The following is a 27,951-nucleotide window of genomic DNA, read 5'->3' as shown; positions in this document are numbered from 1 at the left end:
ATCTCTCTCCTCTCATTGGCCATTAAGGGTTCTTAAAGTGCTTCCTTAAGCAGAGAGTAGAGTCTAACTGGAAGAGATAGGTTGTGCCCCTGGGCATCATGTTAGCTAATTGTGAAGCTAAACGCTCAGTCTCCCCATGTACTCTCAGTGGGTAAAGGCCATGGCCTTGAAGGATAAACCCATGACAGGTATGTTTTGATGGGCCGAAGGAAAATGGAACATGAAACTTTGTAGAGCTCCGTGGGACTTGGAAGGAGAGCGTTGATCAAGGTGTGTACTAGTTTCCCAAGGCTGTCATAACAAATGACCACAACTGGGTGACCTAACCTACAGAAATTTATTCTCTCACAGTTCTGGAGGAGGCTAGAAATGTGAGATCAGGTGTCGGCAGGGTGGGTTCCTTCTGGGCGTTCGGAGAGAGAATCTGTTCCATGCCTCTCTCCTATCTGCTGGTGGATGGCTGGAAATCTTTGGTTTCCCTTGGCTTATAGGTGTATCTCTCTGCCTTCATATTCCAAGGCTGTTTCTCCCGCATCTCTGTGTCTGTGTCGTTTCCTCTCTTCTTACAAGGACATCAGCGATATTGGATTAAAGCCCTGTCCTACTCCATAATGATCTCATCTTAACAATGATCTATATCTGCAAAAAAAACGTATTTCAAAATAGGGTGACATTCTGAGATTCCAAAAAGAATATAAATGTTCCAGCCCTTACAAGAGGGGAGCATAAAACCATTAGGAGTTACTGTCTGTGAGAGAACAGAGAGGAAAGGAGAAGAAGGCGTCTCTGAAGGAAGGCTTGAAAGGACACAGAATACCAGTGAAGCAGGACAGGGTTATAACAGGAAGCACATGTACCATATGGGGCAGCGGAGATTTTAAAGTAGGAACCATTTACAGTCAGCGGTGGGGTTAAGTAAAAACAAACAAACAAAACAAGAGGGTGACGAAGAGCTCCAGAGCTAGCACAAGCAGGACGCCATTTCCACTAGCCCTCTTGCCCTCCTCCTTCCTCCCACTACCACAGAGAAGGGTTCCACGCGGGCTTCTACCAGCTTCTCTGCCGCTGACCTGCTCTGCGATGCCTCTCTTATGCTGTGCTGGGGTTTCTCTGATGCAGCGGCTGGGCTGCCTGGCACTCAGGTATGCCCAGCCTGGAGATGGGGAGTTAGTGCCAGGGTGCCACCCTTGAGGAGGGGGGAGTGGAAGCCAGTTGATGCCCACTTCCCTATTTCTTCCCTAGCTGACTGCTCTGGGATACATTCCATAAGATTCCTCAGAAGATTCTGAGGGATTGAGCACCAACTGACCACAGCGGTGGCCAATTCAAGAATTCATCCTCGTGTTGGGGTTTACTTCCTTCGCCTTCACTCGCCCCGCCTCTCACAACTGCCCCCTGAGATACATGTTCAAGCAAACACACAGGTACACAGCCTTCATTTCAGGCTCTTCTCTGAGGGAATCCCAGGCTGAGCAACCACTGTCAGCCAGCGAATTCAAGGGGGTTGAGGGATTTCTTGGAAAGAGTGAGAGAAAAGTGGGGTGGGACGGGAGGGAAGGATGGAGAAAGAGAAAGGGAGAACAGAGGAGGAAGAGAGGAAGAGAGAGGGAGGAGGAGGGAGAGGAGAGAGACAGAAAGAGAGCTGAAGCCGAAGGCAAACTGTAGTCCTCTGAGGAGGAATACAGTCTCTGCCAACCCTCAGGCCAGTGGGCAGCTGGGAGGAAAAATACAAAGTACAATCGCCTGCTACCCACTGCCCCCTGCCAGAGACTTCTGTGGCTGAACCAATTCCCAGAGGGGGAGGAAGGGTCAGCCTTCGTGCAGTTCATAGAGGTCAGCCTCCCAGGGCACAGAATAGGTGAGAAGGATAGGAGATAGAACTGGAAGCAGAATTGCCAGCACAACCACGTCTGCCCACACCCCAGTTTTCTTCTCCTGACAGAAGAGAAATTCTTACAGAATTGGCCACAACATCGATATCTTCACAAAGCCGTCTTTTCAAAGTGGTAAATGCTTCTAGGATGAGGTTGCTCTTGCAACCACGCAGAAATAACGTGTTGGCTACACATAATTTTGGTTTATCGCCATTGAGCATAATCATCATAATAACCGCAGTCATCATCTGGATTTAGCAGCCTCGTTTGTATGAAGACAAGTGTGGACCTGCATTCAGAACATCCCCTGGTTCAAAGCCGAGAGCTGCTACTAACAAAAATTGGGCCCTAGAACGAGTTTCCTTAACCCTCCGAGTCTTGGTGTTCTCATCTGCAAAATAGGATTAAAATATCTACCCCACCTCACAAAATTTTTGTGGGGATTCAGTGAAAGGAGATATTGCAAATGGTGGCAAATGGACTTCGCTTGGGAGCAAAGAAGAAGGGACTTCTTGTCACAGGGCTCATCCTCAGCTGTGTTGAAAAAAACGTTCCATGAGAAGCTATGACTTACGTGTTAAGGAAAGAATGTACTCTGTCTCAGGTGTAATTCATCTTGTATCTAAAAATGCATGATTCTATGAAATACAGCGTACTTATTTCTCTCTCTCTCTTTTGTCCTTTGAGGAAAGTATACCCATTTCTTTTGAAGTAGCACTACTATATAAAGGAAACGCACCTTTCTTGCCTTGTAAACAATTTTTCCCATTATTTTGTTCCTCTTTCCCAAACAGGACTTTTTCAGTGGGAATGAAGATAGAAGAAAAAGAGTTTAATGAAAAGACAAACATGGATACAAATTTATGATCATACTCACCTTCTTTTTTTTTTAAAAAAAGGAAAAATAATGAAGTTAAAGCAAATTGGATCACAAAAAGAAAAAATCAGATGTATTATGAAAATAATAATGTTTATGTTTTCTCTCTGGATTATGTAGTTGTTAAACCATATATTTCATTTGTTGACTATTTTGCGGTTATCACTCTGTTTATAAAAATGATTGCCAATTTCAAGCCTCATTCTGGAGAATGAGCCAGAGGGCATTGGGATAGGTGCGCACTAATCCTAAAACTGTGTTTGAACATGAGAGCTGGTTCTCCTTAGCAGGACTCAGGTGTTACAACCAAGGCTTAAGCCACAACAGAATTAGAAAACTATCCTTACATGGAAATCTTTTCTCAGAGGGCATATATTTTGAATCTCTGTTTTCAATGAACAGAGCAAGCAGGGGCTGTGAAATGCATTTTCAGTTGGGGAGAGGGAAAGGGGCTTGTGGAAGGTGGCTAGTTAAGGGATGAATTAAATCTTTCCTTTAAAAAAAATAAATCAGAAAATCCATGTTTGGACCAGGCATTAGGAATACTATAGCCTTTGGTGCTCGGTCAATGGGAAATTTTAATCATAGATCCTTGGGAAATTGACCAGACTACTCATTGTCCCACAGTAGATGTCAAGTATCTACCTGTCATAGAATTTCCTCCACCTGTTAGAATTTGGATGCCACTCTTTGGGGAGAGGTGGGCCTCAGGTAGCACTCTCTCAGATGGTGCGAGTGCAGGGTGGGTTCTGGGCAGTGAGCATCTCCTTGTATTTTGCCTCTTATGTGCCTTGCTGTCCTCACCCTAGTGTTAGCCCTGAGAGGCACCCGACAAGGTCTGAGGGGTCTGAGAGTTAGTCAATATAACAATTCGGGCATCTCCCAGGCATGTGCAGATCTGGGAGAGCACACTGGCTTGGGTGCTGCAAGAGCTCCAGTAAAGAGAAAATGCTGGTTGCTATGCCTCAACCTCAGCTGTGTAAAGTGACAGTTTACTCCTCTGACCAAAATGTATCTAGAATGTTAGAAAGCACCTGTGCCTGATGCATCTCCCAGAGTCAGTCTAGGCTGGTCTGCCTGCCTGTGTGAGCAGCTGAGAATGTATTTTCAAAGCTGTCTAGTGACTATTGCTCAAGTGGCTTACAGATGTCTGGGTTGGTCCTCTGGTAGATTCTCTCTGGAGCATTCTCTCTACTTCTGACCTTCTATCCCTACTCCAGGGATCTTGAGACCCACCTCTCTATTCTGTTTGGGGATGTGGCAATGACGGTTGATATTCTTCTGGTCAGAATGCCCAGATGCTGGTTCTCAGCTGTGTCTTCTCCATTGTAGGGGATGAAATTGTTCTTGGAAGAGTTTTAGGACCTGATGTCCTCACTTATTGGATTTTGCATATTTAGACATAGATTTTCCTTATGATTCCCAGATATGGCTCCTTCTCCTCTACTCCCCAAAGCACCTGGCTAATATCTGTTTATTGCTTTCTCTGCCCTGTATCCACAGTGCCTAGTGTATACATCTTGGCCTCACCAGACTATGGGTCCCACAAGTCCAAGGACAATGTCTTATTTAGCTCTGATTCTCCACAGCAGGTAATCCAGCACCTGAGGGTTGAGATGTGTCCCAGAAAGAATTCTTAAATGAATCAATGGGTAAATAATTGAATTTATTACTCTGGAAGGGAATTCATCAAAAATTTTGCTCCTTTTTTAAGTATTTTTAAAAAATTTATTTATTTTTGAGAGAGAGAATGCGAGCAGAGGAAGAGAGAGAGAGGGAGCCACAGAATCTGAAGCAGGTTCCAGGCTCTGAGTTGTCACCACATAGACTGACACGGGGCTCGAACTCAAGAACCGTGAGATCATGACCTGAGCTGAAGTCAGACCTGAGCCACCCAGGCACCCCCAAAATTTTTGCTCCTAATTGGACAGAAAAGTATTCTTCTTGGTTCTCAAGCTTCTCTGTACTCATCAAAGTACTGCATTTGGAAGGTGTTGTGGTAACTGAGTGATGGCCAGAGGAAGCATGAAAACAGATGCTGGAAAGAAACATTACTGTGAGTCAAGCTTAGGTATTTGTTTAGATAATAAGGGGTAATGCCAGAGTTAGTAATGAGGGAGACTAGACACTTTAAAAAGTACAAAATGAAGAAATAATTGCTAGTTGGGATCCTGCTGCTTTAGAATGTCCGTGAAAATGTTTAGCAAATTGTATTTATGTGGGATCAGATCCCTAGTCTCTATTATTCCAAATATATTGTAAAATTGTTATGACTCAGGATCGCGTATCCATGTGGTTGATCCAGGAACGTCATGATGTGATAGAATGATTCCTCAACGTGCCCCTCTACCATTGTCTGGTTGGTTGTTTTTGAATGAGGCATTTAAATTATAGATCAATTTTTGTATAGAAAACAAACAGAATAGGCTAAGTGATGCCTATGATCTTTCCAATCTCTAAAATGTTACAATTTTATACTTTTAGGTGATTTTGAAAAAGACACAATTATTCAGAGTGCTCTTTACGGGGGAAAAAAAGATCCATACATACTCTTTTCCATGAATATAATTTAAATATTTCAATGTAATATGGTATATGTTCAATGACTCATTTGAAAATATTAATATTTTAATAAAGAATATGTTAATGAAATCTCAAAATGTATGAACCGTTTAATTAATTTTTAACCTTTTTTTAAGTTTATTTTTGAGACGGAATGGGGAGAGAGGCAGAGAGAGGATCTCAAGCAGTCTCTGTGCTGTCAGTGCAGAGCCCGATGTAGGGCCTGATCCCACTAACGGTGAGATCATGACCTGAGCTGAAACCAAAAGTCAGATGCTTAACCGACTAAGCTACCCAGGTACCCCAAAACATGTTTGTTTGTTTGTTTGTTTTAATGTTTACCTACTTTTGACAAAGAGCAGGGGAGGGGCAGAAAGAGAGAGGGAGACACAGGATCTGAAGTAGGGGCTTTGCTGACAGCAGAGAGCCCAATGAGGGGCTGGAGCCCACGAATTGTGAGACCACGACTTGAGCTGAAGTCAGATGCTTAACCAACTGAGCCACCCAGGCACCCCTGGACTCTTTCTTAACACAATATCTGCATTTTTCTCAAAAACAAAACAAAAATACTTTCTACTTGAAACTCCACATCGTGATGATATTCCCCTTACAGTTTGCTGAATGACATTTTGTTAGGGCTGATAGGAGGGGGTTACTCCCACAGTCCTGGAGTCATAGAAGCTGCCTGATGGGAAAAGTGATATGCACGTCACAGAGCATAAGTAGGGAAGGGATGGGAGGGGAAGAGTCATCCCTCATATTCGACTCCTTCCACAGTAATTTTCTTCCTACCACCACTTCTGTGGAGCCAGAGGAAGCACAAACGAGACAGAAGTGACTTACTTATGTATTACACACAAATTGGAAACCAACGGTTGCCCTATCCTTTCTGGCTCCAATTATTTCCCCAGCGCTCCCAGTTGTGAAATGGGGTGACCTTACATCAGACCCAGAAGAATTTTGGCACCAGCTTAAAGCTTCTGATGAAAATAGAATTCTTTTTGCTTTACAAAAGTATATTAATTATGTATATAAAATAATTCTTTATGGTCTTGAGCATTAAATCCCATCGATGCATCACATGCTACATTCTTTGATTCAGCAAAAGTGTGTTAAAAAATGAGATTTTGCAACTTTCTAAGTGGGTTTAATAATGAGGAAGGTGGTAAGGGCTGGCTTTTCTCTGGTTTAAATTAAAACAGTTTCTGATAAAGACAAACCAAACTTCCCTCCTCTGTGTTTCTCTTCTTTTTTTTTTTTTTAAAGTTTATTTATTTTTGAGAGAGACAGAGACAGCGCAAGTCGGGGAGAGGCAGGGAGAGAAAAAGGCAGAATCCCAAGCAGGCTCCCCACTGTCAGCATGGAGCCTGATATGGCGGCTCAAACTCATGAAACCATGAGATTATGACCTGGGCCGAAACCGAGATTCGAACACTTAACTGACTGAGCCACCCAGGTGCCCCCATGTTTCTCCTCTTTCATAGCTTTGGGTCCTTCCAAAATATCTATCATCTCAGAATAGGGTAAGATGTCTTGAGAATGCCCTACACAGAGGAAACCACCTTTTTGGTGGTGCATTCATGATCGCCATGCAAAGATATTTCTATGGGGTGAGGTCTCCTTGATTGAAACCATAATCTTATGTTCTTTCCTATCTCTGATTAGCCACAATTCATTTCCAGGGAATTGTGCAACCGATCCAGGATTTTATTTCAGAGAGAGCCTGGGCTATGCATATATTCTTTGTGGACACATTGGCCCTGAAATCCCAGAAAGTCCAGAGATGAGTCATCGGCAATACGGTTGCCCTGGTACACGAAACTGTGATCAAAGTCGTGTTATCTGGTGTGTTATCAGAGTGTAGATGAGGTGTAGGTGGCAGATGGAGGAAAAAGGCGATTTGACGAATGACAGCTATTAAATTGAAACCAGGGAGGAGCAGCTCTCAACTGTGGGCCAATCTATACCGCCATGTGAGGAGGGACGCTGTGTTGGCAGTGACAAGCTGGCAGGGTTTCCTGGAAATGAAGTCCTTTGGAAGTGTCAAGGTTGGCCAGAGTTCCCTCCGAATAATAAAATCTTTACTGCACTGTCAGTGCTCATTGGAGACAGAAAGGAGATGTTGAGTCAGTGCCCAGAGAAAAGCAGAATCAATTCTGTACACACTCTTGGCTAACACAGACCATCCCTGAATGCATAGCCAGCCCCCTGCTTGAGAAAAATCACACCTGCGCCTCTACCTCTCCGACTTACTTGTATCTTCTACCAACTTCATGACGAGTTTGGTTTCCTCATCTTGTAACACAATGTATTTTTCTCCTTTATTTCTCTGGCGGAGAAAAATATGGAGAATTAGAAAGAAAAGGAGTATCTCCACTTTTCCTTCAGATGCAGTCCTAATGCTGCTCTTGAAAAAGGCAAGCGTGGGAAAAAAAAAAAAAAGTACCCAGCCTGTGCAAGTTTTTGTTTTAGTTTTGTCGTCTTTGTGGATGTGTTTAATAGTGAGGTACTTTGTGCGGGCTTGCAAAGTCACCGTATTGGGCAGAAGGAAACTTGTACTGCTCTTCCCTAGGTTGGTCCTGTCCAGCTGAGGAAGGGCACACTGTTAGGAGAGGCATAATGACACCCACACCTTCTTGTGAGTTCCATTACTGTCACTAGCTACTCCTTCAGCTCTAGGCTATCTTTCAAATGCGTGCTCAAACACAGCCTTCTCAGAAATCCTTCTTCCATACATGTTCGCTACTGTCCCACCCTCACCCCCAAGGAATCACTTTCCTTGCACTATTTCTAGACTTTGTGCATATCTCACTCTACTGAAACCATTGACCTACCTTGTTTTCATGTCTCTCACACTAGAGTGTGAACCCCTACGGAGAATAGATGCTATCTTGCCTAATAGTGAAAGGCAAATAGTAGGGACCAAATAAATGTATGTTTGACTGACTGACTGGCTGCAGTCCTTATCATGGGGCAACACAGGCAGGGCAGGAGCTTACTGTTCTCTGAGTACAGGATCTATCACACCAATATTTTATTTATTTTCTGGCTCGGTACATTTCCCTTAAAGCCAGTTCTGGTCTATTGTGAAATGTCTTTCTCATGAGCCGCTTCCCCCTCCATCGTGTTAACACATATACACACATAGTCCAGGCAGAAGGTTTCTTTGTGGATGGGGAAATGAAAATACCATATTGCATTAGTTCTAAAACAGAGATTTTTTTTTTCACCTTTTGAATTGAAATTAGGGAGTTTTTGCCAATCGATGGCATCTTACAGCTATGATTGGCAGTGCTCTTTGGAATCAGACCCAAAATGATGCATCTTTCAATGATGGCTTCTTAGATTTGTTAAAATATTGTACTTATGGAAAAAGCTGTACCAGGGGCCAAGCCAGCCAGAATTTATATGGTAAATTCTGGATATGTTCCGAATGCTACATTAAAAACAAACCAAAAACCGACTTTTCCAGAATAAAGTGAGAGGATCAGACTTAAGGATCAGCAAGCAAGGATCATGTGACAGTCATTGTTACACCTCTGGCATCTGATCTAGTACATGCCTGGAACATATACATACTTACTGCATAAAGTTAATTGATAATAGTTTTGAGTATCCACTCTGTTTTAGTCAGTGGATTTTAAGTGCTTTTTATGTTTAAGCTCATTTAATACTCAGGATATCACTCTGTGTGGGACTATGATCCCCATTTTTCAGATGCATAGAGTGAGGCTGAGGGCCGGAAGGTAATGTGTCCTATGTGCTATAAAGAGTACGCGGCAAAGCTATGGCTGGACCCCAGCTTCATTTGCCATCAAAAGCCATGCTCTTGTGCTCTATGCAGTGCTTTCGTCCCAGTAAATATTGATTTTGAATAAGTGATATTTCTACTGGTGGTCATTTGCTTGGTCAGTTGTCAGTTCTCAACTTTCTGTCCAAATTGTCCACTTTCCTGGGCCCCATATACTCCACTAGTCATCAAATGACTATCCTGGATCTAACATTTTGATGAATATTGTTTGGTGTAATAAACAGCCCATTGGAAAAATATTTCCTTTATTTAATGATTATAGGCAAAATCCTATCAAAACCCAAATGCTCTAAGAGCCATTTGTGATTATGATGTGGTTGTATTTCACAAACGCAATATTGCGGAGGTAAGATAAATTCATTTTGGGGGTGCCTGGGTGGCTCAGTGGGTTAAGCATCTGACTCTTGATTTCAGCTCTGGTCATGATCTCACGGTTTGTAAGATCAGGGCCCCAAGTTGGGCTCTTCATTGACAGTGTGGAGCCTGCTTGGGATTCTCTCTCTCTCTCTCTCTCTCTCTCTCTCTCTCTCCCACACACACACACACTCTTGCTCATGCTCACTCTCTCTCTCAAATCAACTTAAAAAAAAATTTCAAGAAAAAGTCATTTTGTAAGTAGTAGGAAAAAAAAAACAAACCCACAATCTCTCTTTCGTAGGATTGCCACCCTTGAGGTTGTGTAGAAAAAAATTAAATTTGGTGGGCTTTGATTGATGTCATCTTTAGGGCCTGAGACCTGTTTTTCTGACACCAAGATACTCAAGCATAATATTAAGAAAATCCTGAGGAAATTCACTTCAGGTACAAAAGATTGTGCTAGACCACCGTTTACTCTTTGTAGTCATTGCAGAGCTCAGAATGAAGGGTGGTGCCCTGGCCACCATGCTGGGCAATGGAAGAAGCACGGGTCTAAGACCAAGCTCAAATGTGCACCCCAGTTTCTTGGAGGGCTTGTTCAAACACAGATTGGGTCCAGCAAATGGCTACCTGTTGTATCCATTTTGTTTGTATGTTTTTGAGAAAGAGACAGACAGACAAACAGAGCCTGAGCTGGGGAGGGGCAGAGAGAGAGGGAGACACAGAATCCAAAGCAGGCTCCAGGCTCTCAGCTGGCAGCACAGAGCCCAATATGGGCTCGAACCCACTAATCGTGAGATCATGACCTGAGCCCAAGTCGATACTTAACCCACTGAGCCAGCCATGTGCCCCTGTTGTATCCATTTTCTAAGACTTGTGTGAAAAGAAATGAAACTAACATGTTTGCAAATTACTTAAAAACCTATTATTGTTGGTATTACTAATATTATTGTGAAAGAAGCTATAGATTTATGTCATCCCAGACAGCAGCTGGCAGAATTTTTGAGTTACACAAGGCCGAGGGGTAAAAGTTCAGATAATTCAAAATGAATGTTGTGCCCTAAAATAGCACATAGGGGCCTTGGGAGCCAGCCTGGAATATAAGCGGTAAGGACACGGGCTCTGTTCTACTCATGTGTGTTCAAATCCTGTTTCCTGTCTGGAAAATCGGAATGGGAGCAGTTACGTTGCAGGCTTGCCGAGAGGCCTATTTAAGGGAATGCATTTAAAGAAGCAGCACATGGGGCGCCTGGGTGGCTCAGTCGGTTAAGCGTCTGACTTCGACTCAGGTCATGATCTCACGGTTCATGGGTTCGAGCCCCGCATCCGTCTCTGTGCTGACAGCTCAGGGCCTGGAGCCTGCTTCAGAATCTGTGTCTTCCTCTCTTTGCCCCTCCCCCACTGATGCTCACTCTCTCTCTCAAAAATAAACAAACATTTAAAAATTAAAATAATAATAATAAATAAAGAAGCAGCACAGTGCCTGTCATACAGTAGGCACTCTGTAAATATTGGCCAATATTTAGATTTCAGGTTGGTAACACAGCCATTAAGCTGTTCCATGGAAGCGGCCAGTTCCTTGATCCTGAAAGTCCATATTCTAACTACGCTGCTTTGAACAAGCAGTTGGACTCACTGACCTCTAAGGTTACTTCCAACTAAGACTCTGATATCAGCACAAAGCAGGCAAATCTGGCCAGTTGCCAGCAACCAGGACTGTTTTCCTCAGTCTATAACCGACAGCTTTACCACTCACGTCTTGGCCCTGCCCCATCCCATAATCGTCAAGCAGACTTTCTGGAACTCCCTAGCAGGCAAAGCACTAACAATAGAAAACTTAAAATGACACAAAGACTGGTGTTCACAGCTCTTCACTTCCCCCGCTGGGTTATGTGACAATTGAATCAAGTCTAAACCAGAGAACGTGTGACAGTGCAATGAGCTCTTCACGAACAAATGCCAGATAAGCTTCAGCAATGTGCTCCGGGTGGGTGGAACTTCCAGGCTTGCAAAACCCTGTAGTTGATGGAGGCAACAACTGGAGCACAATTGCTGACCAAGTCGTGGAACCTGATGCCGTGTCATGGGGCTGGAATGCGGCTCGTGGTACCCTGTTGGGCAGACTTTCCTTTTATACCTCACGCAGATTAGAAGTTATTCACTGAGGCTGTGTGTCTTCTTGCACAGCACAGGGACCAACACTCTGCCCATTCAACCTGACATCACAAGTGATATGGGCGGGTAGGGCGTCCTTGAACATGCAAGCCCATTTCAGTGATGGCAAGTGACTGATTCAACAAACTTGGGAGAGAATTTGCTCAGTTTCCATCACTCTCTTTCTCACTGGGTTTAGGGTGACTGGGTGGGTCACGGGACAGGCAAGGAAAGATGACGGTAAAACATTTCAGTTTGATCTGACAGCATTAGTTGCCTCTTCTGACATTCCTTGGACAGCAAATACAAAAAATATAATTCTTTACGGGAATGCCTATTTTAAAATCTTTTTCCTAATTTTAAGTTGGGAGTGAGAGCATTTTTTTTTCTTAAGGAAATATTTCATATGATTGACAGATAATGCACTATCCATTTTTTAGACAATTTTTTTTTCCCGACTCCTGGTAAACCTTTAACTCTTCTGTTTCTCTCTGCATCTGGGTCCCAGTTACCTCCAATTCTGAGAACTTTTTCTCACTTTCTTCAAAGCTCTCAGCCTCTAGAGTACTGACTTCCTTTCCATATGATTCATTGCCAGCCTTCACGGTGACTTCCACATTCAAAATCTTCCAGTGAGACAAGCACTGTTTTCATTCTATCTCAGCCACACCCCAGCAAGGCCATGTCTTACACTTGGCCACAACTCAGATATGCTTCACTTCCAGGATGGCAAATTCTGAAATCCCTCTTTTTTTCTCAAAGTCCATTCCTTCCTCTCTCCCTCTCCCCCTCTGCTTTTCCTTTCATCTCCGTTGAGACCTCTAGTTCATGATGCTTACCTACTCTACCTATCCATCACCTGGATTTGGTTTCATTGCAGCAACCTGAACCCATTGGCTTATCACATCAATTCAGCATCACCCATGATTCCCTCTGTGATACCCTTTCCATTCTTGCTGGCTCTCTAGAGAGCACTTGCAGGGATCTCCCACCTGGTCTCTCTTTCTTCCAATCTGCTCTGTTCTAATCCATATTAGTTACCCCTTCTAAAATGCTCATCCTGATTTTAAAGCCCTGAGAAAACTTGTGTAACTCTTACCCTCCACAACCTTCTAGTTTTTCTTCCAAATCTTGCTCATGCTTTTTTTTCATCTCCACCGGAAAGATACCGTCTATTGTATTAAAGTCCATCTCAAATAACACGTCTGATTCATCCACCTTCATTTGGTCACTTCTTAATGTTATGTTTCTTTGCTAGCGGCAATGGTCTGCATATTTATCTCCTTGCAGTGTGATTCAGGCTAAGGCACATGAGCGCTGGATTTAGAGAGAGATCCAGATGAAGACCCCAGCTGTACTACTTACTGTATTAGTTTTAAGATCTTGGGCGAGTCTTTCCATTTGCCAAGACCACACTTCCTCCTCCAAAAAGGGGATAGTACCACCTACTTGGTGGGATGGTAATAATGATTCAATTAGAACAAAAGACTGCCATATAAGAGTCACTCAAGAAATATTATTTCTTCCATTCTTCCCCATTCCTTGTGTCTTTGAAGTAGAAGACCACGTCTTACTCATTTTGTTTCCCTTGAAATGTCAACAGAGTTTGGCCTTTCATGGGCCATAAGTAAATAGTCACTGAATTCCCATGTCTATATCATGCGTCCTTTTTTGTTGTGAAGGTTGGAGCTCCAGAGACAATGCATTTTTTTATCTGCATTCCGTTTCCTACTTAATTTTGGTATGTTTATTTACTTTGTTATTTTTTTAAGTAGTCTCCTTGCCCAGTATGGAGCCCAATGCAGGGCTTGAACTCATGACACTGAGATCAAGACCTGAGCTGAGATCAAGAGTAGGACGCTTAACTGACTGAGCCACCCAGGCACCCCCATTTTGATAAGTTTAAAGCAGAATATTCTTTTTGTCTTAATTTTTAAATGTTTATTTATTTTTGAGAAAGAGAGACAGAGAGTGAGCAGGGGAGGGGCAGAGAGAGAGAGGGAGACACAGAATCTGAAGCAGGTGCCAGGCTCCAAGCTGTCAGCACAGAGCCTGATGCAGGGCTCGAACTCACGAACCGTGAGATCATGACCTGAGCTGAAGTCAGATGCTTAACCAACTGAGCCACCCAGGTGCCCCTAAAGCAGAATATTCCTTATATGCTGAGCAGACACTTAATTATACCAAATTTCCCTACCGTGGATAATTCTATCTGCTCTATTGAGAAAGACCTGTGGCTAGGTGCCCTATGTCTGGCCTGGAGTAAGGAGACTTTTGTGTTTGTGTGAAGAAAGCTCAGTCATAATAATGATATCTGAGAATCTTCCTCTTGGGGTGATTGACTCAGCATGATCCAGTATGGTTGTGACCCATCATGCCCTCTCCCACATGTGGAGCTAATATGAAATGAGTTGGGAAAACTGATTCACATCCTCCTATGCAGAGGGACCCTGTTACAAAAATCTAATAATAGTACAGAATTCCTGGCAAAATAAGTGCTTCCCTGGGGAAAGGCAAGGCTCCCGGCTCAATGCTTATTAAAGGTATCGTGATGTAGTAGAAAGCTCATTGACCTTGGATTGGAAAGGCCTTCACTCGATCTCAGCTCTACCACATATTAGCTGTGGAACCTCATATAGGTTACTTGGGCCTCTCTTGTCTGTAAACGATGATAGCACACTACATCACAAGTTGTCATGACACACCTGGAAGCAAGCACCCAGTGGCATGCACGGCATAACCAGAAAGAACAACTGACAAACGCTAGTAAAAACATCAAAGAGCATAGAGAGATTTTTCATTTAAAAAAGACCTAGCACCATTTGCAGACGTAAGTAGTATCTATTGTGCTGTCAGCGACTACCCATGTGCATGGTTCATGTGTCAACTTGGCTGGGCTTTGATGCCGAGACATTCAGCCAAACACCAGTCTAGATGTCACTGTGAAGGTATATTTTAGCTTTTACATCAGTAGACTTGGAGGAAAGCAGATTTACTCCCCATTGTGTGTAGGCGTTGTCCAATCTGTCGAGACCTTAAGAAGAAAAGATTGAGGAATTCTACTGGCAGGCTGCTTTCAGACTAGAGCTCCAATGTCAGTTCTTCCCTGGTCTCCAGCCTGCTGACCTGCTCTGCAGATTTGGGACTTGCCAGACCTCACAACTGTGTGAGCCAGTTCCTTAAAATAAATCTCTATGTAGATACACCTCCTATCGGTTCTATTTCTCTTACACAGCCTGCCCTGCTCACTAGGTGGTCATTAAGTGTCAGGAACTATATCCAACTCATCTTTATATCCTCAGCACCTAGCCCAGTGCCAGATATATGGTAAATATTCATGCTTATTGAGCTGAAAAAGAATAGCTCGCATTCATATACTATTTTGTAAAAATCGTTACACTAATCAATGGCTCTACTTAGTTCTTCATTCTTCAAATATTTTTCAGATGACCACGCTTAATGCTGATGATGCAGAAAGACAAGACAGAATGTCTCTTCTCTGGCAGTTGTTTAACGGTGGGTTGGAGTGAATGGGGCTGGTGCATAAATGGAGGGTAAAACTGGACACTTGGGACCCAGCGTATCCAGGCGAGAGAGCATGAGCTCCTGGTGTAAAGCAGGGGCAACTGGAAGAAAGAGGAAGGGATGAATTCAAGAGAGAACTAGGATATGGAAATAGTGAGAAACAGGAGAGCAAGGTGTCTCCCATGACTCCCCGGTTTCTGTCTGAGAAGACGTGGGAGGAGCAGAACTTCTCATCAGTTCATCTGATCCTAACATTCCTCAACATCACAAAATACAACCCCTTCCTTTAAGGGATGCAGACACTGAGGCTGAGAGGGAACAGATCAACTGCTCCAAGCCTCATAAATCAGGAGCTGGCAGAGCTGGTATCAGAATCGCAGGCCATACTGTCTGGCTATGATGCCCTCTCTTCAGCTTCCATTATGCAGCCTGGCAAACCCCCTGGGCAGTGAGGAGTGAGGAAGGGCCTTGGAGCATCCCTGTGACTTCTCTATGGTATCACCTCACTCCCTTGAGTGGTCAGATAGCAAATCAGCCTGTCACCCTATCTGGATGTACAACTGAACTTCATAAACCACCCGGGAGTCATTCACTTCCTTTCCAAGAAGCTACAGAGAGTGAAGCAGATTTGCTGTGCTTTCAGTTGGTTGTCCTAGATGGGAAAAGGAGGGACATTTATTTGCAGTCAGAGAGGGAGAATGTTAATTGGTAAAAACGAAAGTACATTTTCCCCCAAAGCGTGAGGTCATCCTCTTCCTATTTTTAATTCAGAAGTGCCCTACATGGAATCAGTGTTCCCTTTCAAGTAAATGACAACATTTGACTTGTTGTCCTTTAAAGCCTGCCCACCCATCCCCTTCCTGCTCTCTCTGCTGACCACAGTTATTAACCCCGGCAGCATGAATCAAGGAATTCTAGCAACCTGAGCCCTCTCCGTAACCTGGCAGTTGTCCAGCAACTGGTAAGGAGAGAACTGCTTTCTCTTTCTTGCTCTGAGATGCACCTGGAAGCGGGAACCAGGAACCAGGAACCCAAACCCACCTCTGGTCTCCCACATCATTTTCCAAGTCCCTCTTTGTCTGCCTCTCAGCTCTCATTGTCTTGACTGTCTTAACATGGCCCCTAAGTTGAGGTGACCCACAGACTGCTAACCTGTCTTCGAGGGCACCTGTTCACGTAGCTTGACCTTTGCCTGGGTCTCAGTTTCTGATTTTTTTTTCTTTTTTGACAATGCTGCTGCCCCCAGACCAGGTGGGCTCATGTTTAATTCATCTCAGGGCTAATTCTAGCCAGGTTAGGGAAGGGGCATGGCAACTTTGGCCTCCCACCCCAGGCCTTCCTGCTGTCATGGTGACTAAGGAATGGTGGGGGACAATGGTTTGTGTCCCCCTCCCTGCCCCAAGTTCGGGGCAGTCATGGCAGCCTCCAGCACCTGTTCCCAAAGAGCATCCTCATAGGACACACTAATGGCAGAAACACAGGTACGAGGCCAGTGGGAAAGAGGCATGGAGATGCCTTGCAAGCAGGCAAGGAGAAACATGCAAGCATCAGGATGCTCCTTTCCCTCACTTGCAAGGGCCAGGATTGATCCTAATACCTGGTATATGCCGGTTATTCCACTATCTTCCAGGTGGGCACACCAACACTGACGTCCCACAGCAGAGAGGTCCAGTGCCTCTGAGTCTTCGCTCCTGCTGTTCCCTCCGTGTGACTTGTGCTGCCTTCTTATCATTACCTCAGTTTCTGAATTCTTATCTAAGCCCTCCAGGACACTTATTTTTCTAGCACCTCCCCCCACTCCCTGTCTTGCAGGACTGCCCTCCCATTAACCACTTAGCACAGTGGCAGAGTGGTTACCAGGTGATTCAAGTGGAATTTAGAGCTCTGCAAAACACAAGTGCTCAACATGTGTCACGTCTTTTGACTCCTGCTTGACTCTGAGCCTTGCTCATCCTGGAGGTTTACTTCATGCACCATTTGGGACATCTTCAAACTGGGGTTTCAGGCAGCCCTCGCCATCCTAGAATGAGTCTCGGATGGGGGGCTAAATCTGAGGTCGGCTGGGCTCTGACCCAACACCTGACTTATTCCAGTGGGAGGGTAGTTCTAAGGCCAGGCCTCGGCCCCTACCCCCACCCCAGCCAAGTTCAGCTGTGATTTGAGAATCATGACTTCCTGGGTCTCAAGGGGATGGCAATCAGATCTTTGCCAGATGGCGAGGCAGCTGGATGCTACTTTTGCATAAAATCACTACAGAGTCTGTAACCATTAGAACTACCATTTTCATGGAAGCCAGCTCAACCTTGTTAATTGAGCAAATTTGGAGCAGCTCCAAACATCCATCCAGTTGATGAAATTGGTGCTCTCCAAGCATGCCACATCATTTTGAGTCCAAATTCAAAGTTTAATCTCCATTGGTGGTTTCCTGAGAATTGTCGTCCTGAGCATTGGGAGACGGCACAGGAAATATCGACGATCACCCCTTCATCATCAGATTGTGATTTGTGAACTAACATTCCTGGCCAGAAAAAGTTGCAAGAGGCTAAAACTGTCTCTTAGCTCACATTTTTTTTGCAATTTAAAATCAATGATATAATTAGATTTCTGTATCCTACTGCTTAATCCTTTGTTTAGATTTCATGCTTTCAATTATTCGTAACACCTTGGGTTTCCAGTTTGGGCAATTAAGAGTTGCCACCTTGCACAGGAGACTCCCGATGTCCCTGGTGGAAGGTCACGGTGATGTCTAGCAGCCTAGGCTGAGTCCCACTCCACTGGCTTCCAGAGCTCTGCTTGCCCTTGGGTGTTTGCTGTCGGCTGGGCTGTGTTGCATAAGGTCAGAGCCTGGAGCTGCCACATCCACAGCTCTGTCCCCAGCACTGACTCAGTGCCTGGCACTCAGAAACTGCAGAATAAATATTTATTGAGTGAATGCCTCGAGAGCAATCAGCGGCTGTGTAATGGAGTTCTTTGTCCTTTTCTACAGCAAATGGATCTCAAAGGTCAGGAATGAGAAGATGAAAACGGAATTGAAGCAGATTAAATCAAGGCACAACATTGTCACCCATAGTACATGTACATCTGCACCCAGGGTTCTGCTCAGAGAACCCTCACAGAGCTTCTTTCTCTCTGCGCCACCTTTTTAAAATCTTTATTTATTTGCGGGGAGGGGGGGCAGAGAGACAAAGGGGGAGACCCAGAATCCAAAGCAGGCTCCAGGCTCTGAGCTGTCAACACAGAGCCTGATGCAGGGCTTAAACTCATGAACCGCGAGATCATGACCTGAGCCAAAGTCGGCCACTTGACCAACTGAGCCACCCAGGTGCCCCTCTCTCTGCTTTTAAAAGAAAACTGGACAGTCTCCTGAAGTTCCAAAGTCGAGTGGGGAAAAAAAAAAAAAAAAAGCAGTGGAGAGAGGGGAGTTCAGAAGGAAAAGTCCAAACACCCTCTTCCCTATAGTAATATTAAAAACAGTAAAAACAATAAGGCTAAATTGTATTCAAGCACTTTCCATGTGTCAGGAACTGTACTGTACATTATTTTATTAATCTTCGCAACAAGCTTATGAGACAGATATTATTATCATGCCTATTTGTGGATGAAAAATAGGAGCTTGAAGAATTTGAATAATTTGCTGAAGCTGGTAGTTAGGGAAGCTGGAATCCACCCCAGGTTTGTCTGAGTTTAGCCACAGCCACATAAGTGTTGTGTCTTTGTCCTTTGCTGGTTTCAGTATTTAAGAACAATGTGCAAGTCTCATGAGTTGTTTCACTCAGAACACCTGGCTCAGGGTCATGCATATCATGTGAAGATAGTAAATATTTGTTGATTTGGAAGTAGAGATAGTCAAAAGGCACAAGGATAGGGTTATCACACTTGAAAATAAGCACACATGAAAGGAAATTCCAAAGCCAACCAAAGGAAAGCAGTGGTAAGTGGTCTTGCAGCTCACAAAAGACACAATGTATCATTAAAGGTGTTTGGAATTCTTAGCATTAAGTCAAAAGAGTATTTTAAAGTGGCTCCAATGTGTCTCCCTGCTTAAGTTTTTCTTTCCATTGGTTGTATGGACTGAATTGTGTCCCCCTGAAATTTATATGTTGAAGTCTCACCCTCAACGTGACTCTATTTGCAAACGGAGAATTCAGGGAGATAATTCAGGTTCAGTAAGATAGAAGGGTAGGACCCTAATGCAATAAGAAGAGGAAATACACCTCTCTCTCTCTTTTTTTAGATTGCTTTTTAAACTGCTTTATTACCTTTACAGCATGTAATAAACATCTTTTCCTGCAAGTTGATGAAACTTCCCTGCTGACAGAAAAACTTCCAGAGTAAGGCAAAATGGAATCTCTAATCAGAAAAATGACATAACACCATAGGTTCACATCAAGAAAATGCAACTTTGGGAAGCAGGGGGGTTATTATTACTAATCTCAGCATTGGAGGCATAAGGCAAAACTCATCATGATGGTCACGGTGAGGGGGATCTCCTATAAGAATGGGCAAACTGTACCTCAACTGAAGCTCCCTGATTTCCTCCTTAGCCGCCTCATGTCATCCGTGCAAAGTTCCGTATCATCTGTGTCTCCATCTGTCATGTCAACGTTATTGACAAGCTTGTTGGGCATATCCTCTCTACCATCATGGGCAGGTGGGGCCAAATCCACTCTAATATTTCCTCCAGGCTCCTGGCCTTCACCACCTCCCAAAGGGTGGGCTTCTTCTTCATTCTGCACGGGAGCCTGCCTTTCTCCTTCTCTTTCCCGGAGGACATTTTCCATGTTGAAACTTTTTTCCTGCTTACTTTTCCTGCAGGGATCCAACAGAGTCTTTCTCTCTTAGCCTTGAAATCTGCTGTGCCAATGGACCTGAATTTCTTGAATGCAAATGGACGACTTGCTGGGCGGGGGAGTCAAAACCACTTGCTGGATGGTGACGTGGTTTATTTATAAGGAATTTCAACATGGCTGGGACCCAACAGCTCACCCTCCTTTCTCTGCCCACCATTTTTATCAACACCTCTCTTTTTCTCTCTGCTTAAACACAGAGAAGGACATGTGAGGAGACAGTAAGAAGATTGGTCATCTACAAGAAAAAGCGAGGTCTCACCAGGAACTGAATTTTCTAGCACCTTGATCTTGGACTTTCAGCCTCCAGAATGGTGACAGAATACATTTATGTTGCTGAAACCTCCCAGTCAGTGGTACTTATTATGACAGTCTAAGCAGACTAATATAACAGACCACCCTACATTGTGTTATCAGAATTATATGCATACAACAATAAACTCATCTCATGCTTTAAAAATCTTCAAGGTCCCCCATTGACTTGTAAGTCCAAACTCTTTAGCTTGGAACCTGAGGCCATCCTCCGTGTCACTCTTGTAGCAGCCTGCCCAGGCTGCAGTCCTTTACCACCTTGTTTTTAGCAAACATTCAGCGATCTTGCTGTCCTCAAGACACATCTGGCATTTTCTGAAGATGCAGTGAAGAAGGGCGGTGCCTTGGGGGGCGGGGGGCACATGAGTTGCATGTTAAGGGACAGCAGGATGTGACGGAGAGGAGCCATGTTGCAGACACGGTTACTGCCTGCCTTTCTTCCTTGTCAGCAGTCCTCACTGAGTTTGGGGGACATGATAGGCCCAGGTGCTGAGTGAATACTAATGCATAAGCTAGGAGTTAGCAAGCTTGTTTCATAAAGGGCCAGGTGAAGGTAAACATTTTAGGCTTTATGGGCCATCTGGTCTTTGTTACAGTTCAGCCTTTCTAGCATGAAAGAGGTCATACGTCCTACATAAACAAATGAGCATGGCTGTGTTCCAATAAAACTTTATTTCTAATAGCCAGTGGGTTAGATTTGGCCTGTGGGCCATGGTTTTTCAGCCAGTTCCCGATGTGCCAATCCCTGAGCACTGACATTGTTGATCTGAGTCAAATCTGGGACTGCTTTCAGATTTTCCTGTGATATGAAAGCGGGAAAATTGCATTTTTTAAAAGTCTTGCTGTTGAAATTGTAGGTTTTAAACCAATAGAATCAGCACCACCTGGGAGCTTGTTAGAAATGCAGAATCTGAGCCTGGGTGGCTCAGTCGGTTAAGTGTCCAGCTTCAGCTCAGGTCATGATCTCATGGCTCATGGGTTTGATATCCACATTGGGCTGTGTGCTGACAGCGCAGAGCCTGGAAGCTGCTTTGGATTCTGTGTCTCCCTCTCTCTCTCTGCTCTTCCCCCACTTGTGCCCTGTCTCACACACTCGCTCTCTCTCTCTCAAAAACAAATAAACTTAAAAAAAATGCAGAATCTCAGGACTCACTTCAGACCTCCTAAATCAGAATGTGCATTTTAATAAGAAGCTCTGGTGATTGGAAGATACATCACAGCTTGAGAAGCGCTGGTTGAAGCCACTGTTGATGGAACGTTCTATTCCTTGCAGCTGAAAGCATTCCTAACTTACACCAACAAGCAGGAACCACATCATGAACAATCTTATATACTTTGCTAAGGACTTTGATGTTTTAAGCAGGGAGTGAGAGGATACATTTTTTGGGCATATGTCTTCTTTCTTACGGAACAATGAACTCCTAAAAGATACAGTGTGTACCAAAGAAACAATTCCTGTAACTGATTCTACACTACAAAGCCCACCAAGTAGGCCCTCCACCACTGGCGCACCGTCTGATGGAATTCAAAAGCAGTTTCTTCTGTAAGACCTGTTCTCCTGTCTATAACCCACTGCTCTGGGACCTGGAAGGATGCTCTGCTTCTGGTATATTCTTAGGGCTCAAAAGTGGCTGTGGGCTGTAACTCTGGGATTACAATTTGGAACCTGAGTCTGTGACCTGCAGTTATTTACATTCAACACTGCCACCACTCAGCTTGGTTCATTTACTTTCTGAATGTGTACTCACCTCTTCCCTAAGACTATAAGCTACTTCACTGGAGGCTATCATATTTTTGGATTTTTGCATTCCTTCCACAAGTGAAAAATGAGAGTCAAAGATCTAAATAATATCAACTCTTCTGCAAGCTAAGTCTTATTTATATTCTTTATGTTGAAGCTCCAGCACAACCCAGGAATTCTTTGATAAAGAATTAAGTACAAACATTTGCTTTTAGGGCTGCCCCATTTATCAAGCCACTACATCCTCCTGTGGTTTGTTTATGAAGTGCTACAATCCAAACACACACCACCTACAGCCCACTTGCGCAGTATGTGTGCTTGTGCTAACACGTGAATAGCACATCATAGTCAGATTTGTATAAACAGCACCTCGCTTCATCCACAAAAGACCCTAGGAATGGGTAAATTAATATCCCCATATTACCGATAACGAAACTGAGGTACAAAGTATGGATGTACCTAGCGTAAGATCACACAGCTAGAAATCTGGTGGCAGTAGGAGAGGGGTGAGAATCCAAACCCAGAGTCTGTGCTCTGAACTGCTAAGCATTGTTCCCATGAACAGAGCTCTGGTAAGTCAAAGGCCAACGTCTCATTGCCTTATTTTCTTTCCACCTGCAGGCATCTTCAGCTAGGATTTACATGTGATAAATAATTTATCCTAAGCCCAGAGACAATGAAAATAAAGTGTTAGAGCCACTGACTCCACGGTCAAGTTCGGTGAATGACAATGTCCATATTTACCCTTCCTCAGTAGGAGCTAATGAGTTCATCTATCAGTATTAAATCTGAGGAAGTACTTTATTTATTTATATTTTTGAGAGAGAGCAGGGGAGAGTGTGTGAGTGTGAGCAGGGGAAGGGTAGACAGAGGGAGACAGAGGATCCAAAGTAGGCCCCGTGCTGTGAGCTCAGAGCCCGATGCGGGGCTCAAACTCACGACCCTGAGATCAGGACCTGAGCCGAAATCAAGAGTTGGCCGCTTAACCAAGTAAGCCAGCCAGGTGCCCCAATCCCCATAACTGGGGAAATACCTTTAACATCAAGTTAGGAGGGATTACTTTTTCTTTCTCTTAGCAGTTAAATTAGAGTAGAAAGTTTTTCGCCATCGTTTAAGAGTCTACAGGAAAGATTGTGGAAGGAGTGCCTGCAAATACAATCTTATTAATCTGTGTAAATTCCAGAGGCTTTCTGGCAAAGCCTGTGACCACATCCAAACAGTTAAAGTAAAGCACAGAACATGAAGCCTAGAGGTGGTGGTTTATCTCCGGATTATTCTGATCGTCGGTCCCAATTCCTGTAAGAATTCAGCTCGTGGCTTCCCCTGGCTCTGCCATTTTCTAAATCAATATGACCTCAGAAAAGGCACGGATCATCTCCAACAAAGGCTTTTCCTCTCCAAGAGATTAGAGCAATGACTTTGTGCCGAGCAACTTAACACCAGAGGATGTGTGCCTTATGTGTGCCTTAAGATTTCATAATTGTACCTAAAGATTGCTTTCTTCACTCCTGACATCCGTTTTGGCCTCTTCCCCACTCTTTCTCTTGTCTCTCTTCCTTTTCCTGTCTTTTGTTCCTCGTCTGCCATCACCCAGTTGCTCAGACTGGGAACCCGGAACTATTTTTTTTCTGAATGCAATGAATAACCAGTCCTGCAGATGAGACCTCCAAAGTGGATTTCACAGCTACTTCCTTTCTTCTTTACGACTTTCTCCAGTCCAGCCATCGTCCTTTCTCCATGTGAATGTCAACCCCTGGAGACACCTGGTGATACCACCTGGACTGCTGCAGGGCCTTTCATTCAACTCCTGCCGCTCACTCCTCCTCAGCCATCCTTTCTTCATACAAAGTCAAAGTGGCATGCACCACTCCATTGTCCGGTTGGCCTCAGAATACCATCCAAATCCATGTGGGATCTGGCTTTTCTCCAGCCTCAATGAGACCTCTCACTGCACACTAGCCAGACCGAGCTTCCAACTGTTCTTGCAGTGGGCCAAGTTCTTCTCCATTTCACAGACTTCTCTTCTGTTTTCGGCTCTGCAAGAAATCCTCCCACTTACCTACACACCCATCACATCCTTTAGGTCTTGGCTCAAATATGACTTCCTCAAGAGGCCTTTCTAAACTTACACGCTAGCTTCCTATGCTCTTCACCCTTGTTTCCCTAGAATTCTTCATAGAATTCCTTTGTTTGTACATTTATGTATTTATCTCTGGCCTTTCGCGACAGACTGTAACCACCATGAGGTCATGGACCATAACCTTTTGGTTGATGACTCAGCATTGGGTCAGGTCTATGGTAGGTAAGGCCTTGGTTATTATTTGTCGAGTAAGCAAATCAACATAATCTGCAATACATGCACATCTCATGAACTACAAAATGGGTGTGTCTCTGGAAAACAAAAGAAGAGGTTCTTGGGTTCTCAAAGATAAATGATAATTTAGTGGTGAGCTCTGGTGGGCCACCCACACAATAATACAAGACTTGATTCTGTGAAATGAATAACAGTAATGGAAATATTAGTATGTTTGAGGAAGCATGTGGGAAAATCACTTTAAAAAAGATGTCGAGGGGCACCTGGGTGGCTCAGTTGGTTAAGTGTCTGACTTCAACTCAGGTCATGATCTCACAGTTCGTGGGTTCGAGCCCTGTGCTGGGCTCTGTGCTGACAGCTCATAGCCTAGAGCCTGCTTCGGATTCTGTCTCTGCTTGTCTCTCTGTCCCTCTCTCTCTCTCTCAAAAATAAATAATAAAACATTTTTGAAAAAAGAAAAGAAGATGTTGATGTATATACCAATATCTAGCACAAACACAAACATTTTTATGATGATTTGCTCCAGCAATGTCACATGTGTGCATTCCAGTGACATAATCCAACTTCCTCCATGCTACTAGTGGAGCAGAAGCAAGTGTGAGATATCGACCCTCCCAGACCTACGACATGAGATTTTTCTAGCCTAGGAAAATTGCCCACGTGTCAGGGGTACTCTTATATACGCAGCCATTATAGCCAGAACATTGGACATCTCTTCCTCTGGGTACCAGTGTCTGGAACAAAACAGTTTAAGGCACGAAGCTAACGTTAATTTTACCTACTTGTTCACATATAGACATGTTAGTGGTTAAAGAGAAGAATATGAAAATCCTTGACTTAAAATTAACCCTTTACTACCAAGTAACATTTCCCATAGCATTCCTCAATAATGTTATTTTTCAATGCACAGCCCATTTTCTAAGTACTTTTATATCTAATGTAATCTGATTCTGGCCCGAGACTCTGGAAACCCTATTTTCCCTGTGCCACCTCCCTGTAGGGTTCTGCCCAAAGGGATCCTGGAGAGAGGCGGGAAGGCAGGAGCGGGGCAAAGGGACTTGGTCCCCCCAGTTTGCTTCTTGCCCCTGGCAGCACCAGCGGCTCTTCACTCAGGCAGTGGCCCTTGGTTCCAACCTCCAGCATCTTCCACTGCCCCACGCAGCCTCGTTGCTCCCACCCAGGAAGGTCAGCAAGGTACGGGCAGTGCTCCCTCTTCGAGGGTTTTAAATGCCACTTTATAACCCCACAAAGCTGTCTTACTCACTTGAAGATAGGGTCATACTGCAGCAATTTTGCGAGGTGTAGCGAGCGGTTATCTAATCCAGTGACTGCTAGAAGCAGGAACGAAACATGGTTTCCAACTGCGCAATGCGCGTGCGCAGAGAGGGCCCCGCGACGCCCGTCTGCCCGCAACGTGACCACGGAGCGGCTGCAGCGTTTCCCGCTACGCAATGCGCATGCGCAGAGATGGACCCGCGATGCCAGTCTGCCCGCAACGTAACCACGGAGCTGCCTGGGGAGCTGCCTGCGGCCAGACGCGGCTTCGGAGCCCAGCGCGCCTGTCCCACGGTGAGCTGCAGGTGCCACAAATCTCCCGCCGCGCTTCTCCGCAAAAACTACTGGGAGATTTTGCAAGTGCAGCACACGAGTGTGCGTGAGGGTACCGGACTAGCATAGCCGTAGTCAGTTTTTAAGGCGGTTATGCCGCTGATTCCAGATGAACTGACAAGAGCACGGAGTTCAGGGGGAGATTTCAAAGACAATTGTGGATTCTGGGAAATAGGGCCATAGGACTTCTAAGGGTTTGTGAACCCCAATTGTATTTATTAAGTGCTTGTGCAGCGCTTACCCTGTCAGCACTGCTCTGAGCACTTTACAACTCTCGGCTTAGTTATCCTCCTAAGCATGTCATGAGGTGGGTACCCGCTGGCATCCCCCTCCCCACGTGTCCTTCCCTTCCGCCCCCTCCTCGTGCAGCCCACTCCCCACACCCCCTCTTCACACGCTCTTCCCCGTGCGCCCCCACCCGGTGTACCCCCCTTTCCCATGCCCCCTTCTCCCTGCACCCCCTCCCTCCGTGCGCCCCCCTCCCTATATACTCCTCTCTGTAAATTCTTCTCAGGGGGTGAAAGAAACAGCGTCAGCCTAGAAACATGACCTAGCTTCAAGTGATTCCTGGCTGGAACAGCTCACTTCCCGTGTGACTTCGGGCAGGTTATTGAAGTTTCAGCCCCTTCCTTAGGAAAATGATACTACTCTCCAGTTTTCTGCTCCCACAGCTAATGGCATCTCCATCCCAGGGACCGAGGCCTAAAGCCTGGGATGCAAGAAGGACTCCTCTCTTTCTCACTCCCACCCCCAATCTCAATCCCAAACCCTGTCGGTTCTACTTCCAAAACGTCTAGAATCTCGTCACTTCTCATTACCTCTGCTGCTACCTCCTTGTGGGAGCCACCGTCATTTTTGCCTGGGTCACTGCAGTTCTCTCCCAACCGGCCGCCACGCTCTGTCCCTGTTCCTGTCCACTCGGTGCAGCCAGACTGATCCTGTGAAAATGTTCATTGAACCACTCCCGTATCCAAAAATCCCCAATGGAAAGCATTTTAGAGGGAAAGCCAACGGTGTTACAAGGACATGGCGGGCCTTGTAGGGATGCCCCTGCCACCTGTCACCTTGTCCCCCACAGGCCAGCTCACTCCTGGCTGGCCACACCGGCCTCCTTGCTGTGTGGCTGCTCCTGTTTCCAGAGCTTGCCAGTAAAGCTTGCGGCTGGACTCCTTGCACGTCTGGTTCCCGTGTCTGCAATCCGCTTCCTCAGGATCTCTGCCTGTCTTGCTCTCCTGAGTCCTTCAAGTCTTTGCTCCGCTGTCGCATTCTCACTCAGACCTTTCCTGATCACTCTATTTGAAGTCCTCCCCCTCCCCTCTTTGCTCTATTTCTGATGCTGTAGCACTTTTCATCCTTGTCACATGGGAAATTATTTCATGGCCACGACAGCCTCTAAATCCACAACTAGGCAAGCTCTCCTGGAAAGGCTCGCAGATCCAATTAGGATGATTGAATCACATGGTTTATTAAATCAATTGAAACTCACACAAAGAATGATGGGGTTCCTTTACATGCTTCACACAGCACATGGTTAGAAAAACCATAGTACCTGGGTCCACAACGACACCGATACTCAAGATGTCTGTTTCTCTCTCTCTCCCTCACTACCGTACCCTGATAGTTACCAGGACCAGAGTTGACTTTGATCATGGGGTCTCAGCAGACAGACAGGGTGTTTGGAAGTATTACATGGCCCTGGCTGTTGCTTGTCAACCAGCCTTCTGAGCAGCAAGGATTTTGTGTTCTTTGGGCAAAGGTCACTTAGGGCCAGAACACAAATTAAGAACTCATGAATACTGAGTATCGTTCGCGTGTTTTAGTTTCGTGACTATCAGGTATCTTGGCCCTGCTGTTTCTTCCTATCTGTGTTCTACTTCATCTTTCTAACACACCTCGCTTACCACTAATTTTCTTATTTATATATGCTCACATATGAGTTCCCTCCGTATCAGTTGTTTTCTTCTACTGC

The 27,951-nt window shown here is 44.8% G+C and overlaps 1 protein-coding gene and 2 long non-coding RNA genes across 3 annotated transcripts; 1 reads left to right on the top strand and 2 right to left on the bottom strand.

Moving 5' to 3' along the window:
* Nucleotides 1-318: 318 nt before the first annotated feature.
* On the bottom strand, nt 319-25,750 carry LOC147581238 (uncharacterized). Its single transcript, XR_015251569.1, has 3 exons — nt 25,639-25,750; nt 7,567-7,642; nt 319-639 (listed from the first exon to the last, which is right to left on the bottom strand). It is a non-coding gene; the product is annotated as an uncharacterized LOC147581238 (long non-coding RNA).
* On the top strand, nt 14,848-19,365 carry LOC147581239 (uncharacterized). Its single transcript, XR_015251568.1, has 3 exons — nt 14,848-14,962; nt 15,082-15,151; nt 18,147-19,365. It is a non-coding gene; the product is annotated as an uncharacterized LOC147581239 (long non-coding RNA).
* On the bottom strand, nt 19,401-20,044 carry LOC112862623 (protein BEX5-like). The gene is given in 2 exon segments (XM_086707966.1): nt 19,401-19,692; nt 19,695-20,044. Coding segments are annotated over 2 exon segments (393 nt in total). The 5' UTR covers nt 19,942-20,044; the 3' UTR covers nt 19,401-19,546.
* Nucleotides 25,751-27,951: the final 2,201 nt, after the last annotated feature.

Source organism: Puma concolor, chromosome B2 (assembly GCF_028749965.1).
Source record: "Puma concolor isolate L17-30 chromosome B2, mPumCon1.1.hap2, whole genome shotgun sequence".
NCBI classification, from domain to species: domain Eukaryota; kingdom Metazoa; phylum Chordata; class Mammalia; order Carnivora; family Felidae; genus Puma; species Puma concolor.
The sequence above is the reverse complement of the archived record's forward strand: the minus strand, read 5'-3'. Positions and strand labels throughout refer to the sequence as shown.